The 26615-nt window shown below is 41.3% G+C and overlaps 1 protein-coding gene and 2 long non-coding RNA genes across 3 annotated transcripts in view; 2 read left to right on the top strand and 1 right to left on the bottom strand.

Moving 5' to 3' along the window:
• Positions 1-1840: 1840 nt before the first annotated feature.
• On the bottom strand, positions 1841-26615 carry LOC135416887 (uncharacterized). Its single transcript, XR_010431801.1, has 3 exons — positions 26529-26615; positions 12808-13764; positions 1841-11648 (listed from the first exon to the last, which is right to left on the bottom strand). It is a non-coding gene; the product is annotated as an uncharacterized LOC135416887 (long non-coding RNA).
• On the top strand, positions 13916-15669 carry LOC135416888 (uncharacterized). The gene is made up of 2 exons (XR_010431802.1): positions 13916-14080; positions 15507-15669. It is a non-coding gene; the product is annotated as an uncharacterized LOC135416888 (long non-coding RNA).
• ZNF804A (zinc finger protein 804A) overlaps positions 25616-26615 on the top strand; it is a 148087-nt gene continuing 147087 nt past the window's right edge. Inside the window, exon 1 of the mRNA XM_064660179.1 lies at positions 25616-25893. Coding sequence (XP_064516249.1) covers positions 25672-25893 — 222 coding nt within the window. The 5' untranslated portion in view covers positions 25616-25671. The remainder of the gene's footprint in view (positions 25894-26615) is intronic.

Raw genomic sequence — 26615 nt, 5'->3', positions numbered from 1 at the left:
GTTTTGCTGGTTTTTGTGAAGCACAGAGGATAGACACCCTCTTCTGTTGGTATCAGAAACTGTTGGGTGTTTCTGGTGCAGCAGAGCAGATACTGACATTACAGGAAAATTCTGAGAAGTGCTGCAAATGTGATAATGTGAAAACTGCTGTTACTCCGTTGGCCTCAGCTGGTCCCTAACACTGGAATTGTTGTTACAAGAGTGTTTTTCCCTGTTTCTGCTCACATTTTCCTTTTGAATTCCTGATTAGGAAAGGCCCTGGACACGTGCATGTAGTAATTCCATTTTGGACACGTGTCTTCAAGCCATGAGGGGAAACCAAAAAAAAACCCAAACTGTTGACCAAAAAGCCAGTCAGTGATTTTTTTACACAAACGTATAGGAAAAAGAATTTGGGTGTGTGATTTGGAGGGGGGGAATTGCTAATCTTATGCTGCTGCAACCCTTCTGTACTCTGTTTGTTAAAAATTCACCCTGCTTGTTAGCAGAGACAGGGAAGTTCTGGAGAATACCCTGTCAGGGATACATAGCCCAAAAAACTGTGGAAGTATAATGTTGGATGCTGTGCACAGTGCTTTACCCTGCCAATAGCTGAAGAGGCAGCTGAAAAGTTTGCAAAGTGTGCAGAGCTGTTCAGTAAAGTGAGGGGTAATCTGGGGAGTGTGAAGGAATGTTACCAGCAACTTTGGGAGGAACTGGATTGTAAAGCATCCTATTTTTAAAATACAAACTGCTTAGATTCTCAGTGGAGTGCAATATTATAGATAAATGTGTAACTTTCCCTGGCATAAATTTTAATTTCCTAGGGTGCTGGGATATGACAAAGGAGACCTCACTTCTGGAAATGCAATGACACTTAACACTGTCAGGAGGTGAGGAAGGTTAACAAATGTTTTTGGGAATGGAGAATAAATATCTTTGTAAATTAGTAGTAATCGCTTGGGGTATTTTTAGCATAAAAATTATTTGGCCAGGTTTTCATCAGGACTGTGAAATTTCATAAAGTTATTGAATGGAATATTTCACAATAAGGAATTACTCCCTTTGTTGACCAGTGCATTAATATCAAACCATCACAAGGAAGCTGCCCACTGTTGGAACTACTCCCATTATCACCATAACAATGATGCATAATGCTACTCTCCTTTTATATCAGGATTCAAAACACTGAATAAGCTATGAGAAAAGAATTCAAATTTTTTTTTTTTTTTTCAGTATAGGAGAAAAGGAGAAGGATACCCAGAGAACATTCTCAGGGAAAGTGATAAGGATGACAGCTATTATTAGAAGTGCAATTGAATTTGCATCAGTATAGGCTGATGCTGGATTTCTTCCTTCCCTGAATCTGACAGAGATACTGTACCAAAGATGCCTGGCAAAGCAATAACAGGATATAACTGGATATAAAACTGCTCCAGCCACAGTGGCTTTAACTCTTAGTGGTCTATCCTGGGCATTCATCCTATTTTCTGAAGTGGAAGATAAGGAAATACTTCAGTAAAATCATCCTGTTCTCAGTACCAGCACTACAGAGGCAGAGGGCCTAAAGCCTTCTAGAAAAAATCCCTCTGTCCCCTTCAGAAGGGACAGATGCTGGAAAAGGTGCTCTGGCGTAGGACTGAGGCTGAGAACTGAGTACTTGGCTCTCCGTAATTGCTTTGTGACAGTGTGGCAGTTTGAGCCACATTAGAAATCCAAAATTCCAATTTACAGGCTTCCCCCACCCCTTTCCACAATTTATCTCAACACCAGAGAGAAACTTTCAGGCCAGAGGCTTCTATAAGGGGAAGGGGAAGTATATACATTTATTTACACTAATAAATATACTGTACAAACTAAAAGCAACTATACATATATATATATAAAACATTTCTATCAGTCCTTTGAGCTCCTCCCTTTAACTTCAGTCCAGGAGCAGCCTTTCAAGGCTGATATGTAACTCAGTCTCTGTCTTGTGGGAGTGTTCTGGGCCCCTGAAACACTCCCTAACCAACCTTCAGCTGTTTACTGCAGTTTTTCTTCTCACAAAGTCCAAGAAAGTAGCTTTGAGTCCTTTCTCAGACTGGGGGGCCAATTTCAAACCATGGCAGACAGTATTGGCTTTTCCAAGCCGTTCATATCCTCATGAGGTGGTTCATAAGATGCTGTGGGAATCTCAGGTTACTTGACCTTGTTTTTCCTTGTGTGCAAAGCTAATGTCAGATGCTTGGTGGCCCCAGATCTCGGTGTAGCTGTGCTGATGGCAGATTGGCAGGGACAGGAAGAAACCAGTGTCTCATTTAATTTCTGTGGTATCGGTGCGGGAACCCTGGGGATCTGTGTTGACTGGAGTTCCTCACCACAGGGAACCACATCAAATGGGAATCTTATTTCTCCCCTTTCCCTCTACTCAAGGAGGAAATGGTCACATTTGGGTACAATTTGTTCTGTGTGACTTCTGTCACTTTTTTTCCCTGCGTCATGTGTGGGTTTGTCTCTTCAGTCGGAACTTGTGGAAGGCTGTTCCCACACATTATGTAAATCTTTCCAAAATTTCAGAGACAATTCTCATTTTCTATCAAATTTCTTCAAGGATTTATCTGAATTTAACCTACTATTGTCTTGTTATTGTTCTTTAATAGTAAAAATAAAAACCTGCTTTGGCTGCTGAAAAAATTACCTGTTGTATATAGAGGCATAAGCAGATACCTCAAGACAGGGAATAAATGCTGCAATTTTTGTGATCTTTCCTGCATATGTGTTTGCTGAAACACAAACATTTTTTTAAGTAGGTACATGCACCCATCCCCAGACTATGAATTTACTTAACGATTTTGTTGCTGAAATATCTCAAGTTTACAGCTTGAGGTAATTATGTTTGAGTCTCTAGGGGAAATGGATTTATAGAAATGTGGGAAAGGGAAAGTTAATTTGGTTATAAGGCAGAAGATCAAAAGGCTTTTATTAAGAGCAAAGTCTGCTTGGAGTAGAAAACTGGAAGAAACAGAAATATTAGACCAAAAGAAAAAAATTTGAAAATGCCTATGAATAATATAGTTTTAATTATTGTTTTCTAAAATTCCCTGAAATGTTCTTGCAAGTTTTAAAGATCCACGTGAAGAAGGTTGTTGTAATGCATTGAGTTACTCCTGATTTTCTTTTTCCATTGCTAAAGTCTATAGGCACAGGCAGGACTCTGTCAGTGGGAATAACAAGAGGGCAAGAGGTTCAAGTAGTTTTGCATCCTAAAACTGAGGAGATGCATTGTCCAGCCTGCATTCTGGTGTCATGTGAGATTACCCTGCTCCTCAACCATTCCACATAGATGGTTGTCTTCTCCAGTTTAGAAATCTAATTGAAGCCATTATTTCATAACCTTCAAGTAACCTTTTCCCGGGCATGTCAATGGATGCAAAGGGGTTCCCATTACACAGCACGTGCTGTCTTCACTGTAGGGGCACATCTGTCATTTTTCTGACCTTCTCTGAATTAAAAAATTGCAAGCATTTAGATACTCTCTTTCTCCCTCATATCTTACACACTGAATCTGTGTCATTGTCTCATGTTCCGTTGTTGGCGGTAACAAAGTTGCCATGGGAATATTGACTTGAAAAATTTAGCACTTCCCTTTGGTGATAGAAATATCTGGATGTTAACATTTCTGTCCTTATCTTATGCTATGAAATTTAAATGTCTGCAGTAATTAATTCAATTTATCAGTTAAAAAATGTGATAGCTGCTGTTACAGCTCAGTGTTTCTTTCTCTGGCTAGAAAATGCCTCAGAGAAGTTAATAGATTAAGCATTTTACAGTCTGATCACTTAACACTGGTTAAATATGGCACCAGTGGAGAAAATTTTGATACATGCATCTTTGAGGAAAGCATTAAGGTTTTTCTCTACGTCATCTGAAGTCTGACTGTGGTTTTACATCTACAGCGACTCTATTTTCACTGTAAATTGCTTTCCTCAAAATGCTCCCATGTCTTTTCAATTTTTTACGTTGTACCAGTCCCTGTTTTCTTCCTGGATTTAATGAGAGGCCTCATTTATAGAAGACAGTAATAAAATGGCAGCATCTGTCTTCTCCCAGGCTCGTGGAGCATTTGTGCTGGCAGCACTCGAGTCGCCTCGGAGCAGTCGCTCGCTTGGGCTGCTGAAGCCTGCCCAGACCACCCTGGCAATCTGCACTCTTCATTTCCAGTGTCACATTCATTAGAGGTCTTTAAAATGGGTAGTAGGAAAAGGGGAATTAATAACCTTGAAGATGAAGGAGGAAATAAAAAAAACAACCTCGGACCTTAAAAAAGAACAATGATAAACCGTGACGTTGTCTGTTATATGAAGAATTCTTGAGAGAGGGCTAGAAAAAAGGGCAGTGGTTAATTCTTGAATCTCTTTGAAATCGGACCTGTTTGAAAACACCACCTCTTTTGAGGAATGGGTGAAACCCAGGGGAATAATCAGGGAACAGAGACATTTTATTCTCTTGTATCCTTTCTTAGATCTGTGCTGGCATCTGTGATAAAGAACTATTTTGTTTTCTGATCCCCAAACTTCACTGAAAAAAAAATTATAGAATTAATGATTTGTTTAAAACAAGCTGTCTATATTAAAAAAAAACAAAACAAACAACCCAAAAACAACTGTGGAGCAAAATGCTCCCAACTGGTGGAGCATTTTTCCTGCTGATGGCTAAAGAAATCTTTCAGAAACCTCTGGCAGTAGTTTGCCACTTCAGTCCACAAATACAATTTCTTTCCACTTACATGGCTTGCTCTGAAGGCTTGGGCTACAGGATCTCACCTGGAAAACGTCCGTGGTGTGGACTGTCACTCGGCTGTGACCAGTACTGAGGCTAAATTGCTTCAATTAAAGGCTACTCCAGAGTAAGCTGCCATTAGTATCCGTTACTGCAAGATTAAAGTTCGTTTATTAGGTTGTTATTGATGGAATTAAGCCGACTGATTGGGAGCAATTCAGAACTGAAATAACTGTCATGCGAAGGATGAAACCATTTACTGGTAATATCGGGAAACTTATGGATTGAAATAATAAGATAATGCCAATTTAACTAAAAGTGGACAGCAAAGATCTATTGCAAAGCTCAAACTTTTAATCTGACGTGGTCTCACGGCCCCTGTGGGTGGACAGCTGTTCTGTGTAAGGCCATGGAAGGCTCCAAAATCTTACCAGCTCTACTGATGCATTGGGGATCATTTTGGGATCAGCTATGACATGCACTTTTTGAGCCAGTTCCTTTGCACCACAATCTCTTTGTTTGTCGTGGTGGAGGACGATGTGGAGCGAAGTGCTGAAGCAAATGCCAAACTTTAGCCCATATGTACCAGCTGGAACCCTGAACTGGCTCAGTGGTGGTGCAGGAGGTGCTTTTCCTCGGATGAAAGATGCCATAGGACAGAAAGGAGATGTCAGGAGAATGAGATCTGGGCTTGGTGCCAGCACCACCCAAGCCAGAAGAACAACTTTATTTGGCCTGTTGTCCAGTCTGCTCTCTGTTCCTGCTTCTCACCATGCCATCTGAGGAGACAGAAAAGTTGACATCAGCCTATCTTTTTTTCTTTAATTCTTCTTCCTTATTCTTCAGAGAGGCCTCTCATGGTCTACCTGCAGGGGATCAATAATCAGAATGGCATATTCCACACATTTTATAAACCATCCAGCTGTGTTTCCAGGAGGGAGGAAGGTGAGGCTGGGGTGGGGGATGAAGATGACTGTGTTGCACGAAGGGCTATTTTCTGCCTGAGAAAAATCCTGGGCAAAATCGGGATGTTTGTTTCCTCTGTGCTGCAGGGATGCTGTGTGCTTACAAAGGTTTCTGAAAAGCCTTTGCTGGTTCTGACTGCACTGTGCTGGCTTTGGTAAGCAGGCCTTCTGGTATGCTTTAAAAAGATAAACTGAAAAAAAAAAAAACACCCCAAGAAGTATACTTTCTTTTTAACGTTCACAGTGATTAATGTGAGTGGCTTTTCACAATCCATTTCCAATTAATTTTAGTGAAGGGAGCTCTGCTGGCCCTATATATGAACTAAACTTCATATTAAAAGATTATTGAAGGGATTGCAGGCTAAGGATTGAACCACAGGGCTTAAGTTCCAAACTAGCCATCATGTGAGTCACCAAAAACCACAGTTCTCCCTCAGTATGAGTCATCCTAATGACACAGTTGGAGCCAGTGGAGCTCAGAGCCTAATCTCCTCTGCCACCAGCCTCAGCCCTGCCTGGAAGAAGACAAGGAGAGGTCACAGCATGTAACAGGCTTTCAGCTCCCAGGTGATGTAGCTGGAAGGGAAATAAATGGGTATTGCAATGCTTTCCATTTCAGGCTGGGTGAACAGCAGTCATGCTGCAACCCACTCTGATCCCCTAAAATCAGAGGCACCTCTTGTCTTTTTGAGAGAGAAAGAAGAAATCTTTTGCTCTTCCCTTTCTTCAAGCTCCTTTGAATACCTACAGTGCAACTTTATCTCATCCTTAGTAGGGAAAATAAAAGTGTTAGTGCTTATGAGAATGCTGTTATTTGCTGTCCTTGCTGTTGCAGATTTATTATTATTTTCCCCTCTTCCCGGAGCTATAATGTCCTCTACAAATACACTTGATGTTGAAGAGCAAGAAAACACCTTTTTGAATTGCATTTTGATAATTATATCATAGTAAACCCCACGTATGCTGGGATTTGAAAGAACAGGAGTTGACAGACAAGCCTTTGTAAGCTTAACTGAGAAGCAGAAAAAGAAGGGATGCATTAATCAACACTGTCTCCTGTAGTTTTGTTCTGCTAATGGCCAAGATATGCTATAACTCTAAAAGAGCTGATTCATTCTTCTCCTTTTATTCTCGGGATGTGCTAAGAACTGCAGAATGTGATGCCAAGTGCTGGCTGCTGCCTGTCCTGGAGTTGGAGTGGCTGTGAGGAGCTGTTGGGATGGTGCTGACTTTAGTCCAGAAAGCAGTGGCAGAATGGGAAAAACATAAAATTTTGGCTTCTGAGGGTGTGAGTGGGCATATGTGGTAGATGAAACCCTTGGGATGGAGAGGATTTGATCTGAGAAGGGATTTCGGTTGGTTGGTTGGTTTTTTTCTCTTTAACCTGAGCGTAGCTTCATTTATGACTCTTTCAGTCAGTCTGTTCCCCCTGGCACCTTACCCTGATAAATGGTGATGGAAACTCCTTCAATCCTACATTACCCATATCACATTTGAGAGTCTTTTACATAGAGAGATGACAATAGGGTAAAAAAGTGGGAAAACACTATTAGCGGTGTACAAGTTGTAGTTGTCTGAGGAAAAACAGATGCTGTTGTTATTTGTTCCGAAGCAGCTGGTACCACTTTATTTTCATGATTTGTGAGAGACAGGAGGAGAACATGTTGTACTTTCATGGCCCTCTGACACAGCTCAATGGGAGAGAAAGCACACTTGCATCTGCTGGCTGTAGAGGTTTACAGATAATTTGTTATGATCCATTCACTGAGCAGAAGGAAAAACCGTTACATTCAACACAAAACATACTATATGTGCTTTTCATGCAAATAAAATGCAGAAGCTAAAAAGATCCTTGCTGAAAAGACCTATATTTTCTATTTGGGTTGAATCTTGAAGTGCTTTGCAGTGGGGCAGCCTCTCAGGCTGTATCAGGTATTAGCAGTTACTTGCTACAGATGTGTGCATCTGCATTACTTGAAGTTTTCTTTAGGCAAGCAAAGAGTGAAAAAACTAAAGGGATACTTCCTGTATAACGTAGGGAATCTATGAAAGCAGTAAAAATAAGATCCCACAGAGGGTGGGTACCAGCAGGTCTTGGATGTTGAAGAAAACTCTCTCCTGAGAATTTCTCTCTCTTCCCACAAAATTCTGTGGGCCAATCTTTCTTTGTAAAACATGTAAATTTGGACTTTTATAGTGAGAAAAAAGGGAATAGAAAGAGGAAATTGTTGTAACTTCTGATGTTAGAGATTGTACAGTCGAAGCGATCGCTTTATAAGCCTCGCTTTGTAGGTTATTACTGAATATTATTCTATTGGAAGTCAAAGAGAGGATGTCTGTATTAGGCCTGATCAGATGGAGAAAATACAGATACAGACAAAGAGTAACTCCACCGAAATATGTAATCCTGTGAGGAGAAAAGCTGGGTTCACTGAAGTTCGCCTTTCTGTCAGTCAGGTAAGAGCTCAGCTGCTCCGTGGGCCCGGGGCATTATGAGCTGGAGAGTTTCACCATGAGCTGAAGAGTTTAGTGTCAGCCTGGCAGTCTTGGCTCTGTCTTGTCAGGAGAGACAAAAACTGCACATGCTGATCCAATTCACCAGTAGGTCCTGAGAGTTATACCCAGGGATTCCTGTGCATGGACCTGTATGGCAGCTTTCCGTGTGCCAAACCTCTGACATGCTCTGCCAGCCTTTCTTGGTTTTCCCTGCTCAAGGGAAGGGCTGCAAACGTGTCAGTAAAAGAGCTCCATGTTTCACCAGGTTATTTTACATTGAAAGGAGGAGAAAGATTTGAGTTTTGGGTTTCCAAGTCGTGGTTGCTTGGAGTGCTTCTGCAGCTCCTTTATGTGGCACTAATTGTCACCAAAAAACCCCCGTGTCATCTGCCTCCATACCCTATTTGTAACTTTGGATTATTCATTCCAGATGTATATGAACTTTTCTGTGAAATTACTGGAAAAGAATGAAGGCAGATTTGAGAATGAATTGCCTGGAAAAATTGTATGTGTGGCTTTGGCTTTTACAGCTGCTGTTTTTTAAAGTGTTCACCTGGATATGCAACAAAAAAAAAAAAAAAAGTCGTTTTTATGCCCCCCACCTCCTTGTTTCTCATCCTTTTAATCAGATAGAATTTCTCCACTCTAGCAATAGATAGTAGTTCCTCTACTGCAGTAATTTCATCCACAGAGTATAAAATTGGGGCAGAGATGCACATTTGCCCCTTTGGCTTATCTCTGTTTTCCCCCTCTTGCATATAAGCATCATGATGCAGACTTACTGTGCACAAGTTGAAATCTCTTTTGCACTGTGTGGACCAGCAAGGTATGAAAACACACATGCTGTGAGACTGGGAAATAGATTTGCATTTTAGAAGGAGCAGAGAAGGGAATTACGTTTACAGGATATAATGGAAAAGGGGGGGGGAAATTGTCTATTTGGGCATTATTGTTGTGTGACTTTTTAGGTGCCTGGCAGATTGTTTTTAATTTTTAGCTTTCTTTATATGTTGTTATATATTGTTACCCCAATAGCACCGTGTATATCACAAACGTGATGCAATGTTGGAACGTTTTGCTTGTAAATGTATTTATAACTCTAATTGCAATGACAATTATTGCAGTAAGGCTGAGAGCTGTGAATGAAGTGTCATGTTTAGTCCATTCTCCGTTAAGTCTGGCTACTCACTGTTAGCAAACTTTCTGTCCCTGAACATCAGGAGATGACCTCGGAGGGGTTTTGTTTGTTTGTAAGTACTCTGCAGGAGAGCAGTGTAAGTTATCACTGTTTAGTCAAAACAAAGAGTGGACCACAGCAGAATGCAGACGATACCTTAATCTTCATCGGTAAAGTTGTTTTGCTGCTTCTAAGTACTGATTTGCCAGCCGGTGTAATTTTAAATGGAAAACAGCCTTGTGATGGTGAAGAAGGTTCTTTATTAAAATAACAAGGGCAGTGGTAGCTAGAAGCAGCTTATTCAGAGGCTGTAAAAGACCAGGGCCATTTAGCAGTAGGCAAAAGGTAGCCCTGAGCAAGATGAGAACAATGAACTGTCAAGAAGTGGTTGTCAGGAAAGTGAACAGTGAATTTCACCCATTAAATTTCCTTTCAGATGTGTTTGCAACCTATTTGCCTTTCCCTTTCCCTTTCATTTGATTTCAATAGTGTATGAAGAAGACTTCTGTCACTCAGAGCTATTGTTCCAGAACGTTGTAGGGTTTAAGTTGATACAGCATTAACTTATGTCATTAAGGCTGTACCAGCACTCCCAGCCTGGCACTATCTGCCATTAAAAACACATTTTGTCAACAGTAACTGCTTTTCTTTAAGAGTGTGGTTCCTGAGTACATTCTCCTGCTCTTTGGCAAGGCGACCTAAGCTGTATTGTGGTCCCGATGATATTGGTGTTTGACTCATTTTGTCAGCTGAATTCAAAGATTTATTTTCTAGGCAGTGTCCCAGCTTGCATGATTCTGTTTTACTCCTACTTGTGAAAATCAATCATGGGGAACATCGCAGAGGAAATTACCAGCATGAGCAGAGAGTTCCTTGAGCAGCAGCTTATCCCCGTGCCAATCAAAAGGGCTTTGCTCTTTTCCTGCCTATGTTTGCAGGAGTCCAAGAATTATTTTGGATCTGTTGTGTGGTATAAAACAAGAGCTTGTCTATAAGAGTGAATGACTATGCTTTTTTGTATGCCCCAGATTTTCTTGTCTATAACTTATTTGTATGACAATCATAATACAATCCTTTATAAAATTATGCATTGCAATCCGATGATACATTATAAAAGTATTGATATTTGCCTTCCCTGGAGATGGAAGTTTTGCAGTAGATATAGATATCTATATATGTTGTATATGAATAAAATATGTATGTGTGCATCTATATGTTTCTCAGCTGAATAATGGAGGCTCCCTTCTTGTGCAAAGCTGCTGTAGTCCTGGTTAACACCGAGAGCAGGAGGAGGAGGCAACAAACATGTTGCAGTGTGCTTGAGAGGCTTTCTGTAGCTTTGTAGGATGCCAGCACAGACCAGAAGAAATAATATGTCATTGTGTGTGGCCTACAAGAATATCTGAACTGGAAGGAGATTGAATAGCAGGGGTGGTGCTTTCAAGCTTGTCAGCTGCTTGAATGGAGCTTTTCACGTCTAAGCTCTCTTGTTGGGGAGATGTGAGGCTGCTGGGATGCTCTGTTCCAGAGCCACGGATCGGTCCTTGTTGTGAGTGCTTGGAGGAATGCTGGAGTAATTAAGCTGAAATCTTTAGTGAAGTTTGCAGCTGCTGTGTTGTGGTTGGCAGAGAGCTCATTGCTGAAAATACAGCGGAGGGAGTTGTTTTTGTTGTTGTGGGCAGCAGGCACGACTGAATCCCTAAATAACTGATGCCTGTGCTTAGCTGTCTGCCCACTACAGCGTATTTCCTAATCTTTGCTGGTTCGTTTTTCTTGCCCAACAGTGACACTGCTTGCTTGCTATTTAAATACTGTTATTGGTCAATGGCTGGTACTGACTGCAGTTTAAACAAAAATAAATGCTAAGTCGTCTGATTTAATTGCTTTCTGATGTACCACACTCTGTCAATGAAGCAGGTAGCCTTGTTCTTAGACAACCTCTGATTTAATCTTGATTTTAAAGCAGTCAGCGAAGCCATTCAGCTGTCCAGTTTCTGATTCTGTTTATTATCAATAGATTCGCATTTATATATCTTGGTTTCAGCAAACTCCTTTTTGAGGTTTTAGGGCTTACTTACCTCATTTGGCATAGACTGGTGCTCCCACTGATTTCATTAGGGCCACTCAGCAGGGTGCATTTAAAGGACGTGAGTGTCCTCTCCTGAAGTGTGGCCTCAGCATCTTTATGGATCACTAAATTGCAGTGGAGGTGAAGGCAAAACCAGCAACAGTAAAACCGTTTCTAGTGAAATATGCAACGTGTTGTGGAGCTTTAAAAGAAACGGGAGAAAACTGGTTTCTGTTAGACCTTATAGGATAGAACCACCCAAACCAACAAACCACTCACGTCTGGGAACTTCATCAGAATTTTGGTGAAATTAAATTGGCCGAGGGAAAGTCAAGGCTGTAGCCAAAGCATTATATGTTTACCCAGTTCCAGTGGAAAGATGTCTTCTGTTGCCAAGTTGCACCTTATGCTTTGGGTGGTGATAGAGGATACTGATGGACATCATTAGATGCTGCATATTGCTTACATCAGGTTTTAAATATTATTTAAAGAACTTCACACAATACGTGGCTACTGAATGGAAGATGATTGTTCACTGATAGGATTTGAAAATGGATTTTGAATCCATAATAAAAATAAACATATATGCTTTTTATGCTTCGTTTTCTATGCTGGTTGTGAGGAAATGGTCCTGCAAAGCTGTGCAAGGACCTCACTATATAACTTAGGGGTTAAATAACTTTCTTATTGTTAATCTAACTTCTGTTTGAACCTAAGAACTTTCACCTGCCCACTCCTAGGGGGAATGAAATATATTTACCATAATTGAACTGTAGCTTAATTTCTTTAGGTACACAGTAAGCCAATGATCTCTGGAGTGTGTGCTTCTGTTCTAAGAGGCTTATGAACAGAGGAGAGCATTAAATAATTACACAACTTCCAGATATTTATGACTGCAATGAGATCACCTGACATTGAAGGCTTTTTTTTTTTGTTAATCTGAAATTGAATTAATTCAGGGTCTTTGGTGGTTCTTGGTGTTTAAAGTATTCCATGCTTTTAAAAATATCTATTATCTCTTATTACCTTGTAGCAAAAAAGACTTATACAGTGCTCTACCAAGTAAAAGCTATTAGTAAAGCACCTAAAGGCATTGATCATACAACAATTATGTTTCTAGAAATGCATGAATTTGAGATATGAGTTTGATTTCTGTTGGTATTTTTACTAACTTACAGCCAGACTCAACAACTGTTTTCGAAGGGGCTGCTCTCAAGGTACGAGGTTCAGCAATGTTAAATGGACACAATAAAAAAGTTTAAAGGCAGGAAAACCAGAACTGCTGCTGGTCAAGAGCTGGTGTTATATCTGATTGGAATTCGGATGCATTTTTGATTGTTTAAGTGGCCCTTTGCTCTCACTTTTTGTTTGGCTTACGGAGCTCTTGCATATTCTTTGGGGGGGCTCAGTCCAGGTGGCATTTCCCAGCTGTGTCCATGCTTGGTCCCCTGGAGCATGTAGAGTGTAACCACATGCTGGGTGTGTTGTCACAACTGATGTCACTAAAGCACATGCCAGTAGCTGTTCCTGAATGTTCTCCATGTGCAGCCCCAACCCCTTTGGCTCTGTCCTGCCCTGGCCATGCTTGCAGGCAGCAGTTGCATAAATCCCTCCATCAGCAGAATGGCTTCAGTACATCCATAACCAGTGGAGAGAGAATGTATCATCAAAAAGGAGGGAGGAAAGAACAGCAAATGCATCTTTGCATCCCTGCCTCATTTTCCACAGGGTCAGAAAGCAGAATTTTGATTTCTGTGCTTCCACCCTAAATTGTGCATTGTGGCTGCAGCTTCACCCTGTGAAGCATCACACCTCAACAATGGTCTCTTAGTGGACACCATGGATGGGATTGCCTAGACCTACTAGGATTTTGCATACCAGCTTTGTTTTTACTGTACCTACATCAGCATAAATTACTCTCCTCTGCATGTAAATGTGCATCTGCCTCTCCCTGATGTTGTTACTGATGGTCCTGATGATCACTGTTTTTCACATGTTTATAAGTAAGAAGGCAGCCGAGAGCTTTGGTGCACTGAGATATCCTGTACCTGCTGTCAGGCTGTGGCAGCCACACAAGAGCCTGTTGGGACCTGAGGGCAGCCTAGGTATCTGCATACAGCTTTTCAGCTGGACCTCGAGGAGCAGGACAGACTTCTTTGGTTGTAGGATGGAGATGCTTGTGGGGTTCACTCGCTGGAACTTGTGCCACTGTCCCAGCATGATTTCTCTCAGGGATCTTGCTTCTCTCAAGGGCTGGAAGCACAAGCATCTCCTGCAGGCTTCCCAGTTGGTTTTCCTGACCTCAGGCAACTCTTCACCTGTGAAAGGGGGAAAAGGGGTCATGATATATCCTGCATGTATAATAACCTGCCTCCTCATGACATCAGTCCTGTGACATCACACCTTGATGTGATGCCATAGGGTGCCTATGTTCTTGCCTCATCAGAGGATCCTTTTGAGCCTGTGGTCTGGCAGAGGCTTTATCAGTGCAGACAGAGAGATGCAGGTGTTGAGGACAGGAGCTGGAGTACTTGGAGTGGAGGGTGCTTGAGCTCAGCCAGCCATACCTCTGGGGTTTTTCGGCCTTGTGCTTTGTCACGTGAAGGTGATGAGAGTCACATCATCCTACTGGAGGTCTGTGCAGAAGCATGTTTGCTCTGAGTGCTGCTAGAGGGGTTGTAAAGAATGGGGACACCACCTTGTATGTGTCAACATGTCCTGCAGAGAAATGCAGGGTCAAGACAGTGCTGTCCTATTCTACAGCCCAGAATTTCCCCTGCTGTGTAGGGCTGAGCTCCAGGGACCTCTTCCCCAGGCATCAGATGCGTGGTCTTGTCGTGTCAACACGACACAGACAAGCAAAAACCGGGCTTGCTGCTCATTAAGCATCTTCATTAGCACATGTCTAAGTAGTGGTAAAATCCAAGTGCTCTGTATGTCAAAATAAGGACTGTATTTCAATTCTGGTCGTCTTAAAAGCCAAATAATTAAGGTGATGAAGAAGGTTGCTTTTACTGTCTACTCAGAGAAAGGAAAAGGAGGAAACAAGATATGTACTGTACCCCAAAAGAGAGGAAGACTAGATATAAAGTTGGTTAGGAATAATTTTCACAAGACCTTTTCTGGAAAGGTTTTTGCAAAACCTTTTCCAGGAAAAAACAAATCACAGCTATATTCATAGCCTGGATTTTATTTAGTTCCTCTCTTTTCCAGCATGACTATAGTTCTGGCTGCTCTTAGGAAAGTTAGGAAATGAGGTAGCTTCAATATTAATGTAGTGAGCTACATTTGCAAAGGCAATCAAGAGCTTTACATGGTGTTCCGAGATACCGGAATTCAATTCACAGGATTTGCCAAAGCTCTATTTTTATTTTGTCTTCATCTGATGTTATCAAGGTTGTTCATGTTCCAAAAATGGATGAGTTTAGCAATAGTTAGCAGTTGGTAATAGGAGTCAAGAAGACCAAGGCTTTTAACACATTCAGAATGTTTAATTTCCCCTCCATCTGATGATAATAACATGTAAAAAGAAAATAACACAAAATTATGCGGATTTAAAAAAGCCTCCCACGCACCTTATGGAATTAAAATACTGTGTGGGCCTGGAACCACGAGTATGTTCACTAAGTATGATCTCCAGAAGCATGTTATATTTGAGAAAAAAATGAAATGAAAAATTAGTGGTTGCTGTTTTATCCAAACACTTCACTTTCCTAACATTTTGCTATGCCCATTAGGTAATCGTGCCATTTATGTTTAACTAAAAATTTCCCTTGGGGTGATATCCGTAAAATTTAAATATTTGCTTATTCATCTGTGGAGTTTCTATTATTGGAACATAACATTGCAGTATGTCTTGAAGTATGTCCAAGGAAAGGTCGGGGTTTGCTGAAGTTTTCTTGTCTGAAGCTTTTTCATGCCAAAATGTATCTAACGGTATAGTCAGCTGGGTATTTCCGTAAGGGCAGATGATTTTGGTTGTGGTATGAAGTTGTGGTTGGAAGTCTGGCTTCCCAGGCAATCTTGGCACAGAACCAAGATGTATATTATGCTTTTGCAGAGTCACAGAACAGGCTGATGCAGAAGACATACTGGAGACAAGGATGGGAAATCCTGTCTGCTTCATCATCCCAAGAGATGTGGAGAGGGGAAGGAAAAAAATGGCAAACCCTTCTCTGAGATGTTTTTAGGAAGCAATGTCATGAATATGTACTACAAGTGCTTTTTGTGAGCTTTGTTTTTAAGCATGAGGGACAGGACTCAGAAATTATTAAAACAAGATAAGGTAGGCACAGCCTTAGTGTGTTCGGGAATACACGTGTTACTGCATTTTGTTAATAATTAGCCTTTTTTAGTTTGCCTAACAAAAATACAAGATGGCCATAGAAAACTACTCCTTCTAATGGTACTGGCAGTGCTGTAAAATGAGACCAGCCCATGTTATGTTATAATACAGCCACAGTAGTAAATAATCCCCTTCCGGCTGTCGTAAGGAGTATTTTAGATTCCTGGAATTAGATTAGGTCAGAAACACTAGGAGGTGAAACTGCAAAATCTGCAGAGCAGAAAAAAAAAGATGAAGCTGAGGGTGGGAGGCCTGATTTCCTACAGCCACTCATCTTAAAATGCTGCCCATAACTCAGCAGAGCAAGTACCTCACAAATTCGGAGCACTGCTTGTCTCTGCTATTCCCAGAGGCCGTATGTGGATGCTGAACATGCCTGTGTCATTTGTAAATGCTCTTTATAGTGTCCCTACAGTAAATACAGCACAATATGAACACTATAAAATTTGTGTCAAAATTTACTCATTTTCTTGATCAAAAGGACAACTTTGCTCGCAGTGAACCCTTTGGAAATCCAAGTTTATCTGGAAATAACATTGTAGTTGGTAGAGCCTGGAAATAGAACGGTATGTGGGGGATTTAGGAAGTATAATTTAGGATATAAGAGTCACTAAGGGGGTGCAGAATGACATGGCAAAGACGCATGTACAAAATACAAATACAAACCAGATTTCTCACATAGTGGTGGCGGCTTGTAGTATAGATCCTTTACGATCCAGTTAGACTACAGCTATGAATTAAACTTCAAAGAAATTTAACAATCAAGTTTTTGTACTGCATGTAGTTTGACAGGCTTCATTCATAAACCTCATGCACTAAGAGCATTTTACGAGGTATTATTACAGAAGCACTGAAAAGATACAGTAACTGTGAGCAGGTTTTTGCTAGAAAACATTTCCTCAAGAAGACAGTCGTGCACAGCAAGCCAGAAATATGCTATTTTTAAAAGGATTTGTATTTAGAAAGCATCTCCAGGAAGAAGAGATGGAATGTTATCTTCCTTAGGTATAGGCCTGTTAAGAAATTTTTATCGTGTGCAGCAATCTAATGTTAGATCATGTAAGAGGGGCTTTGCACATTCCTTTCTCATTTCTGTTAGGAAATTAAATCCTGATAAGGTTCTATATGATGTCTCTTATCACTCTGTAGAGTAGCAATTTAAAGACCAGAAACACATATGGCTTTTCATCTTTATGATCCAATTTTTGACCACTGGAATTTGTTTCCTGCTGCTGTTTTCACGAGGGCAGAAAATGCTTTGTCCAAAATCCACTTACTTCGCTGCTGGCCTTCAGTTTGAGGAATGTTCTGTTAAATCCCAAATACATGGTTGCAATATTGAGCAAAAATTGGCTTCCTGCTAATAAATTAATACAAATAGTGTTTGGTTTTCTCTTGGCTTTCTCATTAGTTCCTCATGTGAAGGGTGAATAAACTGCAGATGAGAAATGATAAGAAAACATGCTTTGCAAAATGAAGCATCAGTTACAGAGTCAAAGAATTGACTGTACTGAAAATGAAGCAACGAGAAAAGCCAATTGTGGATGTGAGGGCTCCGTGGTACTGCCAAGAAAGATAGGACAGGAGAGTGTAGGGGCAACCTGGAGTGCCAGTGTCAGGCTGCACCAGGGAACCTCCACAAGTATAGAGTGAGGAAGATGAAGGAGAACATCAAGGAGCTGTGGTGTAGGGGTAGACATGTGCCCTGCATCTTTATATTCCATCTCATTTTGCATCAGCGTTCCCTGATGTTATTTTTATTCTCCAAGTCCCTCAGTGAGACAATTTTGTTACAGCTCCTGCTTTTCAACCTTTACGGTGTTATTACGAACCTAATCCATGGTTTGCTTTCTGAAAATAATGTGGAGGACATAATGGAGATGAATATTCAGTAAAGAAACTTAAATTGCTCTCTTTAAGGGTTGATCTTGAAATATAATCTACCCTGCAAATAGATTACACTTCTGGTCATTTGGATATAAACATACTTTTATAAGAGAATTATTTGCTCTGGAAAGTGAGCAGAGGGAATTTAGAGAAGATGTACAAAAATAACTAGGAACCTCAAGGAAACAATTTATGTTTGGGCATTAAAGTAATGACAATAAAGCTTCACCAGCAGAAGCTACAGGGACTTCATTGTCTTGCAGTAATGCAGGAGTATTTGTAAAAAGGAGAAGGAAAGATTGAAGATTATTTTATTTTGGTGTTAGGTCACATAACTGATGGAGATTTCCAGGTGGCAGAAGTGGAGCTGTGAAGACATTTAAAAGTGGCAAGTTTAGGCATCATGAGGGACATCCTGGCAGTGGCTGAGTCTAGCAGGCTCAGGCTTAATAAATATGAGGAAAAAATTCCAAGATCTGCTTCAAAACAAGTAGTTTTAAGGGGTGGGTTGGTTATTTGTTTAGTTGGAGGTTTTGTTGTTTTCGCTTTCTTGTTTTCAAACTAACTCAAGATCAGCAAGTTTAAACGTAAACTGATTTCTTCCAGAGTGGTGAGAAATTGAGTACAGATTTTTTTTTCTTTCTACATGTTTTGTTTGGTTTTTATATTTTTGTTTTACAGTAAATGCATTTTCCTGTAAAGACTGCAGCACGTTGGTTCCCAAGGAATAGTTGAGTTTTGGTTTGACTTTTAAAACATTTTATACTTTCTTTTCCTCTTCATGCATTTCAAATGCATTAGGATCATTGGTTCTAGTGGGAATGCCTGTGTTAAGGTTAGTTCAAGGGTAATTTAATATATTTAGGAGGTGTCAGTATTGAAATTCTGTAAAAGCAAATATGCATTATTTTTAGTGTAGGTCTACATAATGGGTATCCTGTATTAAATTCAGGTTTGCATGGAGAAAATGCATTTACAGAAGTATGTCAAATGACACTGGAGTGTACATAGCAATAATGAAAGTAAAAAATTAAGCTCCTAACTAACTATGTATAAATATATGTGCATGCATACATTGTGTCATGATCATGCAAAGAAAAAAGTGGAAGATGGTCTTTTAAAACTAGAGGTTTATTTTTGATGACCCTATCCCTGTAATCATCACAAAGAACTGTTGATCTGCAGGGCCGTGTGAACATAGCTGTAGAGCAGAAAAATCTTGGAAGTACCTTTTTCCACTCTAATAATAAGTAAATTAAGTCAGAATTTTAATTAAATTAACATGTAGTCATTGATAGTAATGGTACTTCATCCTCCCATCTTGGAGACAAGGATTTTTAATTCAGAGTTAAGCGATACAAGAGCAGTATAACTCCAAGGCAACTCAAAAACTGGATGAAGAAACAACTGCTCATGTTGCTGCCAAAGTGTAGCTTACCCATGGCAGTTGTCTTGATATTGCTATTAATAGTATTTTGCCTTGTCTTCTGATTACACAGGTTTTACAGATACTCAAGGAAATGTACATTTGGTAAAACTCAGCATGATTTACATAGCTTGAGCTAATGAGTAAGTTTTTACTTAATTAAATGAATTATGTAGACATTTTTTAATTGTCAAAATGCCAAAACAGATATGCTGGGCTTTGGAAATCCTCCCTATTTTTAGAGCAATACTGACTTTATTCCTTCTAATGATTTGTTTTCAGCCCAGTAATCTATAATGTACTCAAGGCTATTTTGATATGGTTATCTTTAATTAAGCACACAAGTTATTAATATTTTGAAAGTTGGATTAAATTCTTTTGATAGTATTTTAATGTGCCTATTTGTAATTGTATTCTTTCGCTACAGCAGACACATTGATAAGTCATTAGTTATTCAGGAAAAAAAATAATTGTTCTAATGAATAGACAGGGCCTTTCAGACAGTGATAGTGTCAAGCATCATCCAGGAGGACCATAATAAGTACCTTAAGACTATTACTGTACTACATGAATCTACCAGTATTTAAATCATAAGTCATAAAAATTCTGTGGTTTTAAAATTATTATTGTGTAGCTCGTACATATTCCTGCAAGGAGTTCTATAGCCACTTTAAGGTGTACTGTAAAAAAGATAAATTAACCATAGAAGTCTACTGGGAAAAAATCAGGAGGCAAAGCTTGGGTGCAGAACAGTAAACCAGTGTAAACATGAGGCTCTGACAGCCTCTGCATCTTGTTTCATTTTCCAAAGCAAGTCTTGTGATGTTGTTGATGTCATTGTGTGGTGTGTCCTCTAACACCCCGGAGCCACGAGGTAAAGCTTGGACTGCCTAAGTTGTCACAGAGTACCCTGAGCTGGAAGGGACACACTGGGATCATCAAAGTCCAGCTCCTGGCCCCTGCATACAACAGCCCCAAGAACCCCACCCTGCCCATGAGAGCGTTGTCCAAATGCCTCTTGACCTCTGCCAGGCTTGGCACTGTGACCACTGCCCTGGGGAGCCTGTTCCAGTGCCTGACCACCCTATGGGTGAAGAACCTTTTCCTAATAGCCAGCCTGAACCTCCCCTGGCACAGGTCCATGCCATTTCCTCAGGTCCTGTCACTGGTCACCAGTCACTGTCATCACCAGTGTCACTGCTGCTGGAAGTCTGAACAAACTCTGTGATTACCCACGGGTATAATTATTCCCTGTTCCTATACAAGCTGTGGTGCAAGTAGTGCCATCTAAACTGTACATGGCAAAGCCTTGTATTCCACAATATTGGAAATATCCTTCCCCAGTGTGTGCTTAATATTCTGCCGTGTTTTGGTACTGTTAGAACAAGTGCCCTGTGAATGTGAACCAGTTAATGTCTGATGTGATTTATGGCGTCTCAAACTGGGAGGTCGTAGCCATAAATATTGTAAAGGGGGTTGATTTTCAGGTGATGCCAAATATTCCCATTCTGAAAAATGGGTCTCACTGAAATGTGTAACGTTGGTAAAGTAAACACATCATTTTTAATTTAATTTCCATTCTTTTCTGTGACTATTAGAGATCACATGAAAAAGGAGGACATCATAGCATGTCGTATATTGAACTCAATGAAATATATTAAAATAGTAATCACTGGAGGCTTTTTTTCCTCCAGTGGTTCTCTAATTTTTTTTCATCCCTTGAAAGATTTTCAGAAACTATTCTATTCCTCCTTTCATTAACGTGACACTGGATTTCTGGTGTGGCACACGTACACATAGGGTGGGTATAAGTGTTCCTACACACACAGAAATACCTGTGTGTGCAGAGGGAGAGATGGAATTAATTAAAACATGAATGAGTGAGTACTGGTGGTGGTCTGAGTTCTGCTACCAGTTCTCCTGAACTTCTCATTACCACCACTCAGTGGAAAAGCTTGGAGCTAACGCCAAGTCCTGGTGTGAACTTCAGGACTTCTGCTTCAGTAAATGAGCCCAGGCTCACTGAAGGTGAAGTGTCTTATTGACTGTGGAAGACTTTTAATCAATTCTTTAGACTCCAGATCTTTTAACTCTCAAAAAAGTTCTGTGGACAAGGAAAATAATCTATTTCTCATAAAGGGGTACAATTCATCTGCTATTGTGGATCTCAAAATCTGCTGTTTTCCCATTTATTCTGGCATTTGCTTTTGTTTATCAGCTTTTCTCTTAATGCCTCATTTACTTTATTAAAAGCCTTTCATTTTTTAAGGATCTTTGAGTGCTATATTCTTTAACAAAGCAAGTTTTGATGAGATAAAGTTAAGTAGAAAAATGTAACGGGTAGAAATGGAAAGTTGGTGCTCATTACGTGGTCAGCTCCCTTTCCAGAAAAGTACCAGACACTGAATGGCTGCTTGAAATCTCTTTGGATATTGTTTATGGAGTTAAGGTGTTGTTGGCTTTAATGCAGTGCTAGCTATGTAACTTGTCTCCTGGATTTTAGGGAGCTTTGGCTGGTGGCTCTGTGCAAGCACACCCATTCTGTGGTCTTTCTGCTTTTACTTTTTGATATATGAAAGGCCGTTTTTTTTTTTTTTTACTGAATTTTTTTTGTGTCGTCACTGAAAGATTGTTCCTTGTACCGTTTTGCTACGTTGTTAGAGAAGTGAAGCTGAGGAGGATTTTCTACAGCAGTCAGTTGTGAAAAATCTTGGAATGGTTTGGGTTGGAAGGGACCTTAAAGACCACCTAAAAAAGACCATTTAAAGATACACCCCCCCCCTCCAGGCAGGGACACCTTCACTAGAGATGGAGTCATTGTCTTTGAGATCATAAGACCCAATTTTTTTCTTATGATTTTTCATAATTTCATTTATTCTGTTTGGTTTTGATTTGGATGTTGGGTTTGAATGGATACTGGAAAACTATAATTCCATCACAGACAGTTCTCGAGATTCACTTACCAGTTGCTGGCTCCATTTTCTTTCCATGTAGAGCCATTCTGTGTGATAGAGGCTCCTGAGGCAGTGTTTAAAATAGCAGAATGTATTGCATGTTCAGTGTTTAAAAGGGGCAAGAGTTGCTTTTGCAGAGGGTTCTTTTGCCTTGGCTGGATCATCAGGTGCTTTCTGGCTTTTTTAAGTCTCACACTAGTTAATGCTTTGTGGTACATCAGTGACTTGTTGATGTCACCTCATATTCAGTGTGTCATCTGGGAATTTATTTGAAATTTTTGGTTGTTTTGTTTTTCTGTTAGGAAGGGATTAGGGCAGAAAAAAGAAACGCGGCGTGCATGAGTTGTTGGGGAAATTATGCAGCAGGAACATTAAGAAAAGTAGATACAGAGAAAGGTGTATTTGATTCAATAACAACAGAGAGTTTTTCCCAATAGTATCCTAAATCAGACAGTGGTAGTTTGGTAATCTGAAAGAGAAGTGGCAGAAAAGTGTTTGCATTTCTTAAAGCAGGAATGTGGTGCTCGATATAGGTGCTAGGTGGACATGTGAAAAGAGGGAGGGGGTAATTCTTGCTGGACAGTTTCTTCCCGGAGCTGTTCTGAAGGAGCTGTGATCTAAAATAACGTGCTTTGGAACGCTGCATGACCAAAGCTGAGAAAAAAAAAAATACTGTATGTTTTACTAAATCTTTGTTGCTACTTTTGAGATCGAGCAGGAACCCCGGTTTAAGCCTTGACAGTCCTCTTCCTGTGACAAAATTTGGAGGGCTGCAGGCTACAGCCCACGATTTGACTGCGTGCTGCAGGGCTTTGTCACTACTGCCTTCCCTCAGCTTTGTGATTCCAGCGCTCCACTCAGCTCAAGTGTTGAAACAGGGAACCCACTCTGATCCTCTTCACATGCAGGGAGGGATGTGCTGAGGAACTAGGCTACCAGGCTGTCCCAGTTTCCCCTTTTTCTAGCTGTGCCACCCCCATAGCTGATGAATGAATGCAGTTGTAATACAGTGTATAATGTGTATTACACCATAATGGCCACTCCTGGTTTTCCTTCCGCTTAATGCAAGGATGACAGACATCAGAAATAGGGAAAAACATCCAAGGCTAAGGGAAAAGGGGAAAAAAAGAGCGATACAAGGAGACTAAAAGGGCAGGAGACGGTAAAAAGGTGTGTCTCAGACAGCAGATTTCTTAAGGGAGACATTCTTAGGATAAACTGAATTTTGTTGAATTCAATAAGAATTGCTGTGGGAGCTTAACTGAGTTTTTTGTGACTTACAGCACAGATATACTCCTTTCTATCCTTGATGGAAATGTCTCAGCAGAGTGTGAATGATTTCTCAGGATATGTTTGCTTGGTAACACATACTTTGTGCCACGCTTTAAAGACTGTTAAGCAAAAGGGTTTGTTTATACAGTAGAATATTTTTTTCTGGGTTATGCCAGGGCTATTTCTTGAACGATTAATATTAAATATTAGAATGCAGAATACTGAGTATTGTCAGAAGCAGAAAAACAGCACAATATATGTGAATTAGTGTAATTTGTTCACTGGCTTCTAGTTCAGAAGCTTTCCAGAAAGTGTCTCAAATCCATAGCCTGTTTCTTGAGTTAGTATTTGCAGTTGTATACAGGAACAACTCCTGGGAGGTTTCTTCCAAATAAGAAGTATCAAGGAGAACATGAGAAGGAGTAAATAAGCAGCACTGGTTATTATTATTATTTGGCAGAGATGCGAATAAATAGTAATACACACAGTTGAAACTCCAGATGTTTACCCAGAGGAACAGGACAAAGACTGAAATAGGTAGGACTAATGGTATGTAGGATCCGTGGGGTTTAGGGATTGATGAAATTAGCAATTTATTACAAATAAAAGGTGTGGGAAGGAAGCAGTACCTTGAGCCTGTGTGATCACAACAGAGAAACAGAATGAGGCAGGAAAACTTCAGTGAAGGATTAAGATAGCAAAGTATCAGAGAAGATCAGCCAAAAAAAATAATAATAAAGAGGTAGGAGTAGAAAATGTATATTTTGCACCTTAGGTGCTATTTAGTACTGCTAGTCATTTGTTTCTTGAGTGCTTTGGAGGAATCAAGTGGTCTTTAGTTGTTGGGTTTTTTCCTCCCTTAATAGAGGAGGCCAATAATCTTCATTAGCAGAAGCTTTAACAGCTTTTAAAGCTGTTTCAGTCACTCCTGTTTGTTACAAAGCAGGTTGAGCCTTTAAAACTTGAGCTACAGGAGTAGATAATTTCTCTGTTGCTACAATAACATGTTCCCAAGTTCTTGGACTCTAAAAAGAGCATGCAAGCAGTGCACACCCTGAAAGGCCAGCCAGCAGCTCTCTCTATCTCTGCATCTACAACCCTGAAAGGGCCCAGGTATGGCTGTGGCAGGTGTGACAAAACATGTCAGCAGTGTGTCAGTGCAAGGATTTGAGAGAAAAAGGTTCCAGTTCTTCGAAAAGTGTATGTGTGGAGTCTCACTCCCAGGCAGAAGGGTCCTCACATATCAGTAATGTTATATTTAGAAGGTGGAAAAAATGTTTCTAGTCCAAGTTGGAATATATTTATTCACAGAAAAGCGTTGCCTAATTTTATTTCTTGCATAATAATATTTCATGCATAATAATTTCATGTCTTTTCGTTAGTCTATGCTACCTTAAATTCTGACATTTTTGAGGGAGAACAATACCTGTGATCCTGTCTAAAATAGGAACCAGGCCTTAAGTGTGCTGTGTTGTTAAATTTATCAGATTTTTTTTTAATATTGACTTCATTTTTGCATGGTAATGAACTTGCTGGTTATTTCTAGATGTACCCATACACACTCATAACCAGAAAAATAGTATTACTGTGCGTGTACATTGTGACACCTTTTTTGGCTGTAACAAGAGCAGCAAATTCTGATCTGTGTCTTAGCTGTCAAAACTTACCACTTTTGCCATTCCTGTAATTCCTTCCTAAGTAGTGGAAATGCTGATGGATGAGTGACAGCTGTCAAAATTTACAATTCACTGTGTACAAAGGGAAGTAATGATAGAAAATGCTTATCAGAAGAAGGCACCTCTCAAAAACCTGGTCTTTGCTTCATCAGGAGAGAGTAATTTCTGCCAGGAAAGTGTTTGTGTGCATCCCCCGTCCCAAATTTTCTGGCAGCAGCTCCTTTATTTTGGAGGGCAGGATGACAGGATGGTGGTTTTATGTTGCCAGGAGTAAATGCTGACTAAAAGACATTTTCAGATGTTACATCATGGTTCTGGGCTTCTTTTCTAAGGTGTTCCCTCTTTTGGCACTGGAATTTCACCCCATCAATCTTGATTTTTACAACCCAGAATAAAGGGTAAAGCATGTTGGAGGACGAGGCAGCTATAAGAGTGTTTCATGCCTTACGTGATAAAGCTGCAAATCATAGATACGTTATGGGGGGAAAAAAAAACCACCAGAAAAACAAACACCAGAAACAACAAACCACACTTGAGCATCTTTCTTTCTTGAGCACGTCTTACACTGTGACAAATTCTGTTCCTGGCAGCGAGCTCCAATTTGTGAGCTGCAAAAAGAAGCACTTGGTGCTGGTGCAGGAGCACGGGTATGCCACAGCTGCCTCATGCTGATGTACCTAATGGTTTTTAATCCACAGTTTGCTGGGGGCTTTATAGAACGGAGCGAGTACGTTATGCGGGCGTTAAGGCTGAGGGTGAGGATCGCAGAGGCAGCGCCAGAGCCTGCAAGAAACCATGGTGGGTCTCCTTTTCCCTGCAGTCGCCCAGGCCCTGCGAGGCCGGGCGGGCAGAGCCGCCTCCGCCGGCGGCCCCGGGCCGGGAGAGCCGTGAGTAGCCGCGGGGGAGGACGCGGGCGGCCCGGGGGGGATGCGGCACCCCAGGAGGGAGGGATAAGGACGCCCCGGGAAGGGGGGGATGGCGCCCCGGCGCTTCCCGATGCCGTGACCCAGAAGTTTTGGCAGCCCGCTTCTGATCCTGCAGCTTCGTCGGGCGGGATGCGCTGGGGATGGGCTGCGGCCGCCGCAGCCCAGCAAAGGGCGGGATGGAGCTTAGCCCGAGCGGGGCTGAGAAATGACCGATTTCACCCAATTACGCCGTCACGGGCCGCTGGAGCCGAGAGCGGCGGGCGGAGGCGGCGATCCATCGGTCCCGGGGACCGAGGGGGCTGCTCCGCCCCGGGCAGGTGAAGTGCCTGTGAGTTAGGTGGTAGAGAAATATGGAATTTAAAAAAAAAACGGGCGCGGGGGCTGCTCGGAGGAGGGCGGATTCGAGGGGCAGGACCGCTGGGCTGGGGGCGTCGCACCCCCGGCATCTCTCCACGTCCCCCCTCCTCCCCAATCCCGGAGGAAAACCACACTCGTCGTCGTCCCCACCCCCGGAAAAAGGAGGGCACACCCCACCTTCGCAGCTCGCTGGGTTGGGGTGCCGGCTCTGCCCTCTCGCCCCGCCCGTCCCCCTTTACCTGCCGCCGGCCCGTCCGCGGCGGGGGCAGCGGGGCGTGGGGCGGTGGGTGGCGGTGGAGGCGGCGTGTGACAGATGTCCTCCTCTG

The sequence above is a fragment of the Pseudopipra pipra genome, chromosome 7, assembly GCF_036250125.1.
Source record: "Pseudopipra pipra isolate bDixPip1 chromosome 7, bDixPip1.hap1, whole genome shotgun sequence".
NCBI classification, from domain to species: domain Eukaryota; kingdom Metazoa; phylum Chordata; class Aves; order Passeriformes; family Pipridae; genus Pseudopipra; species Pseudopipra pipra.
Note: the sequence above shows the minus strand (reverse complement) of the source record. Positions and strands in the feature narration are given on the sequence as shown.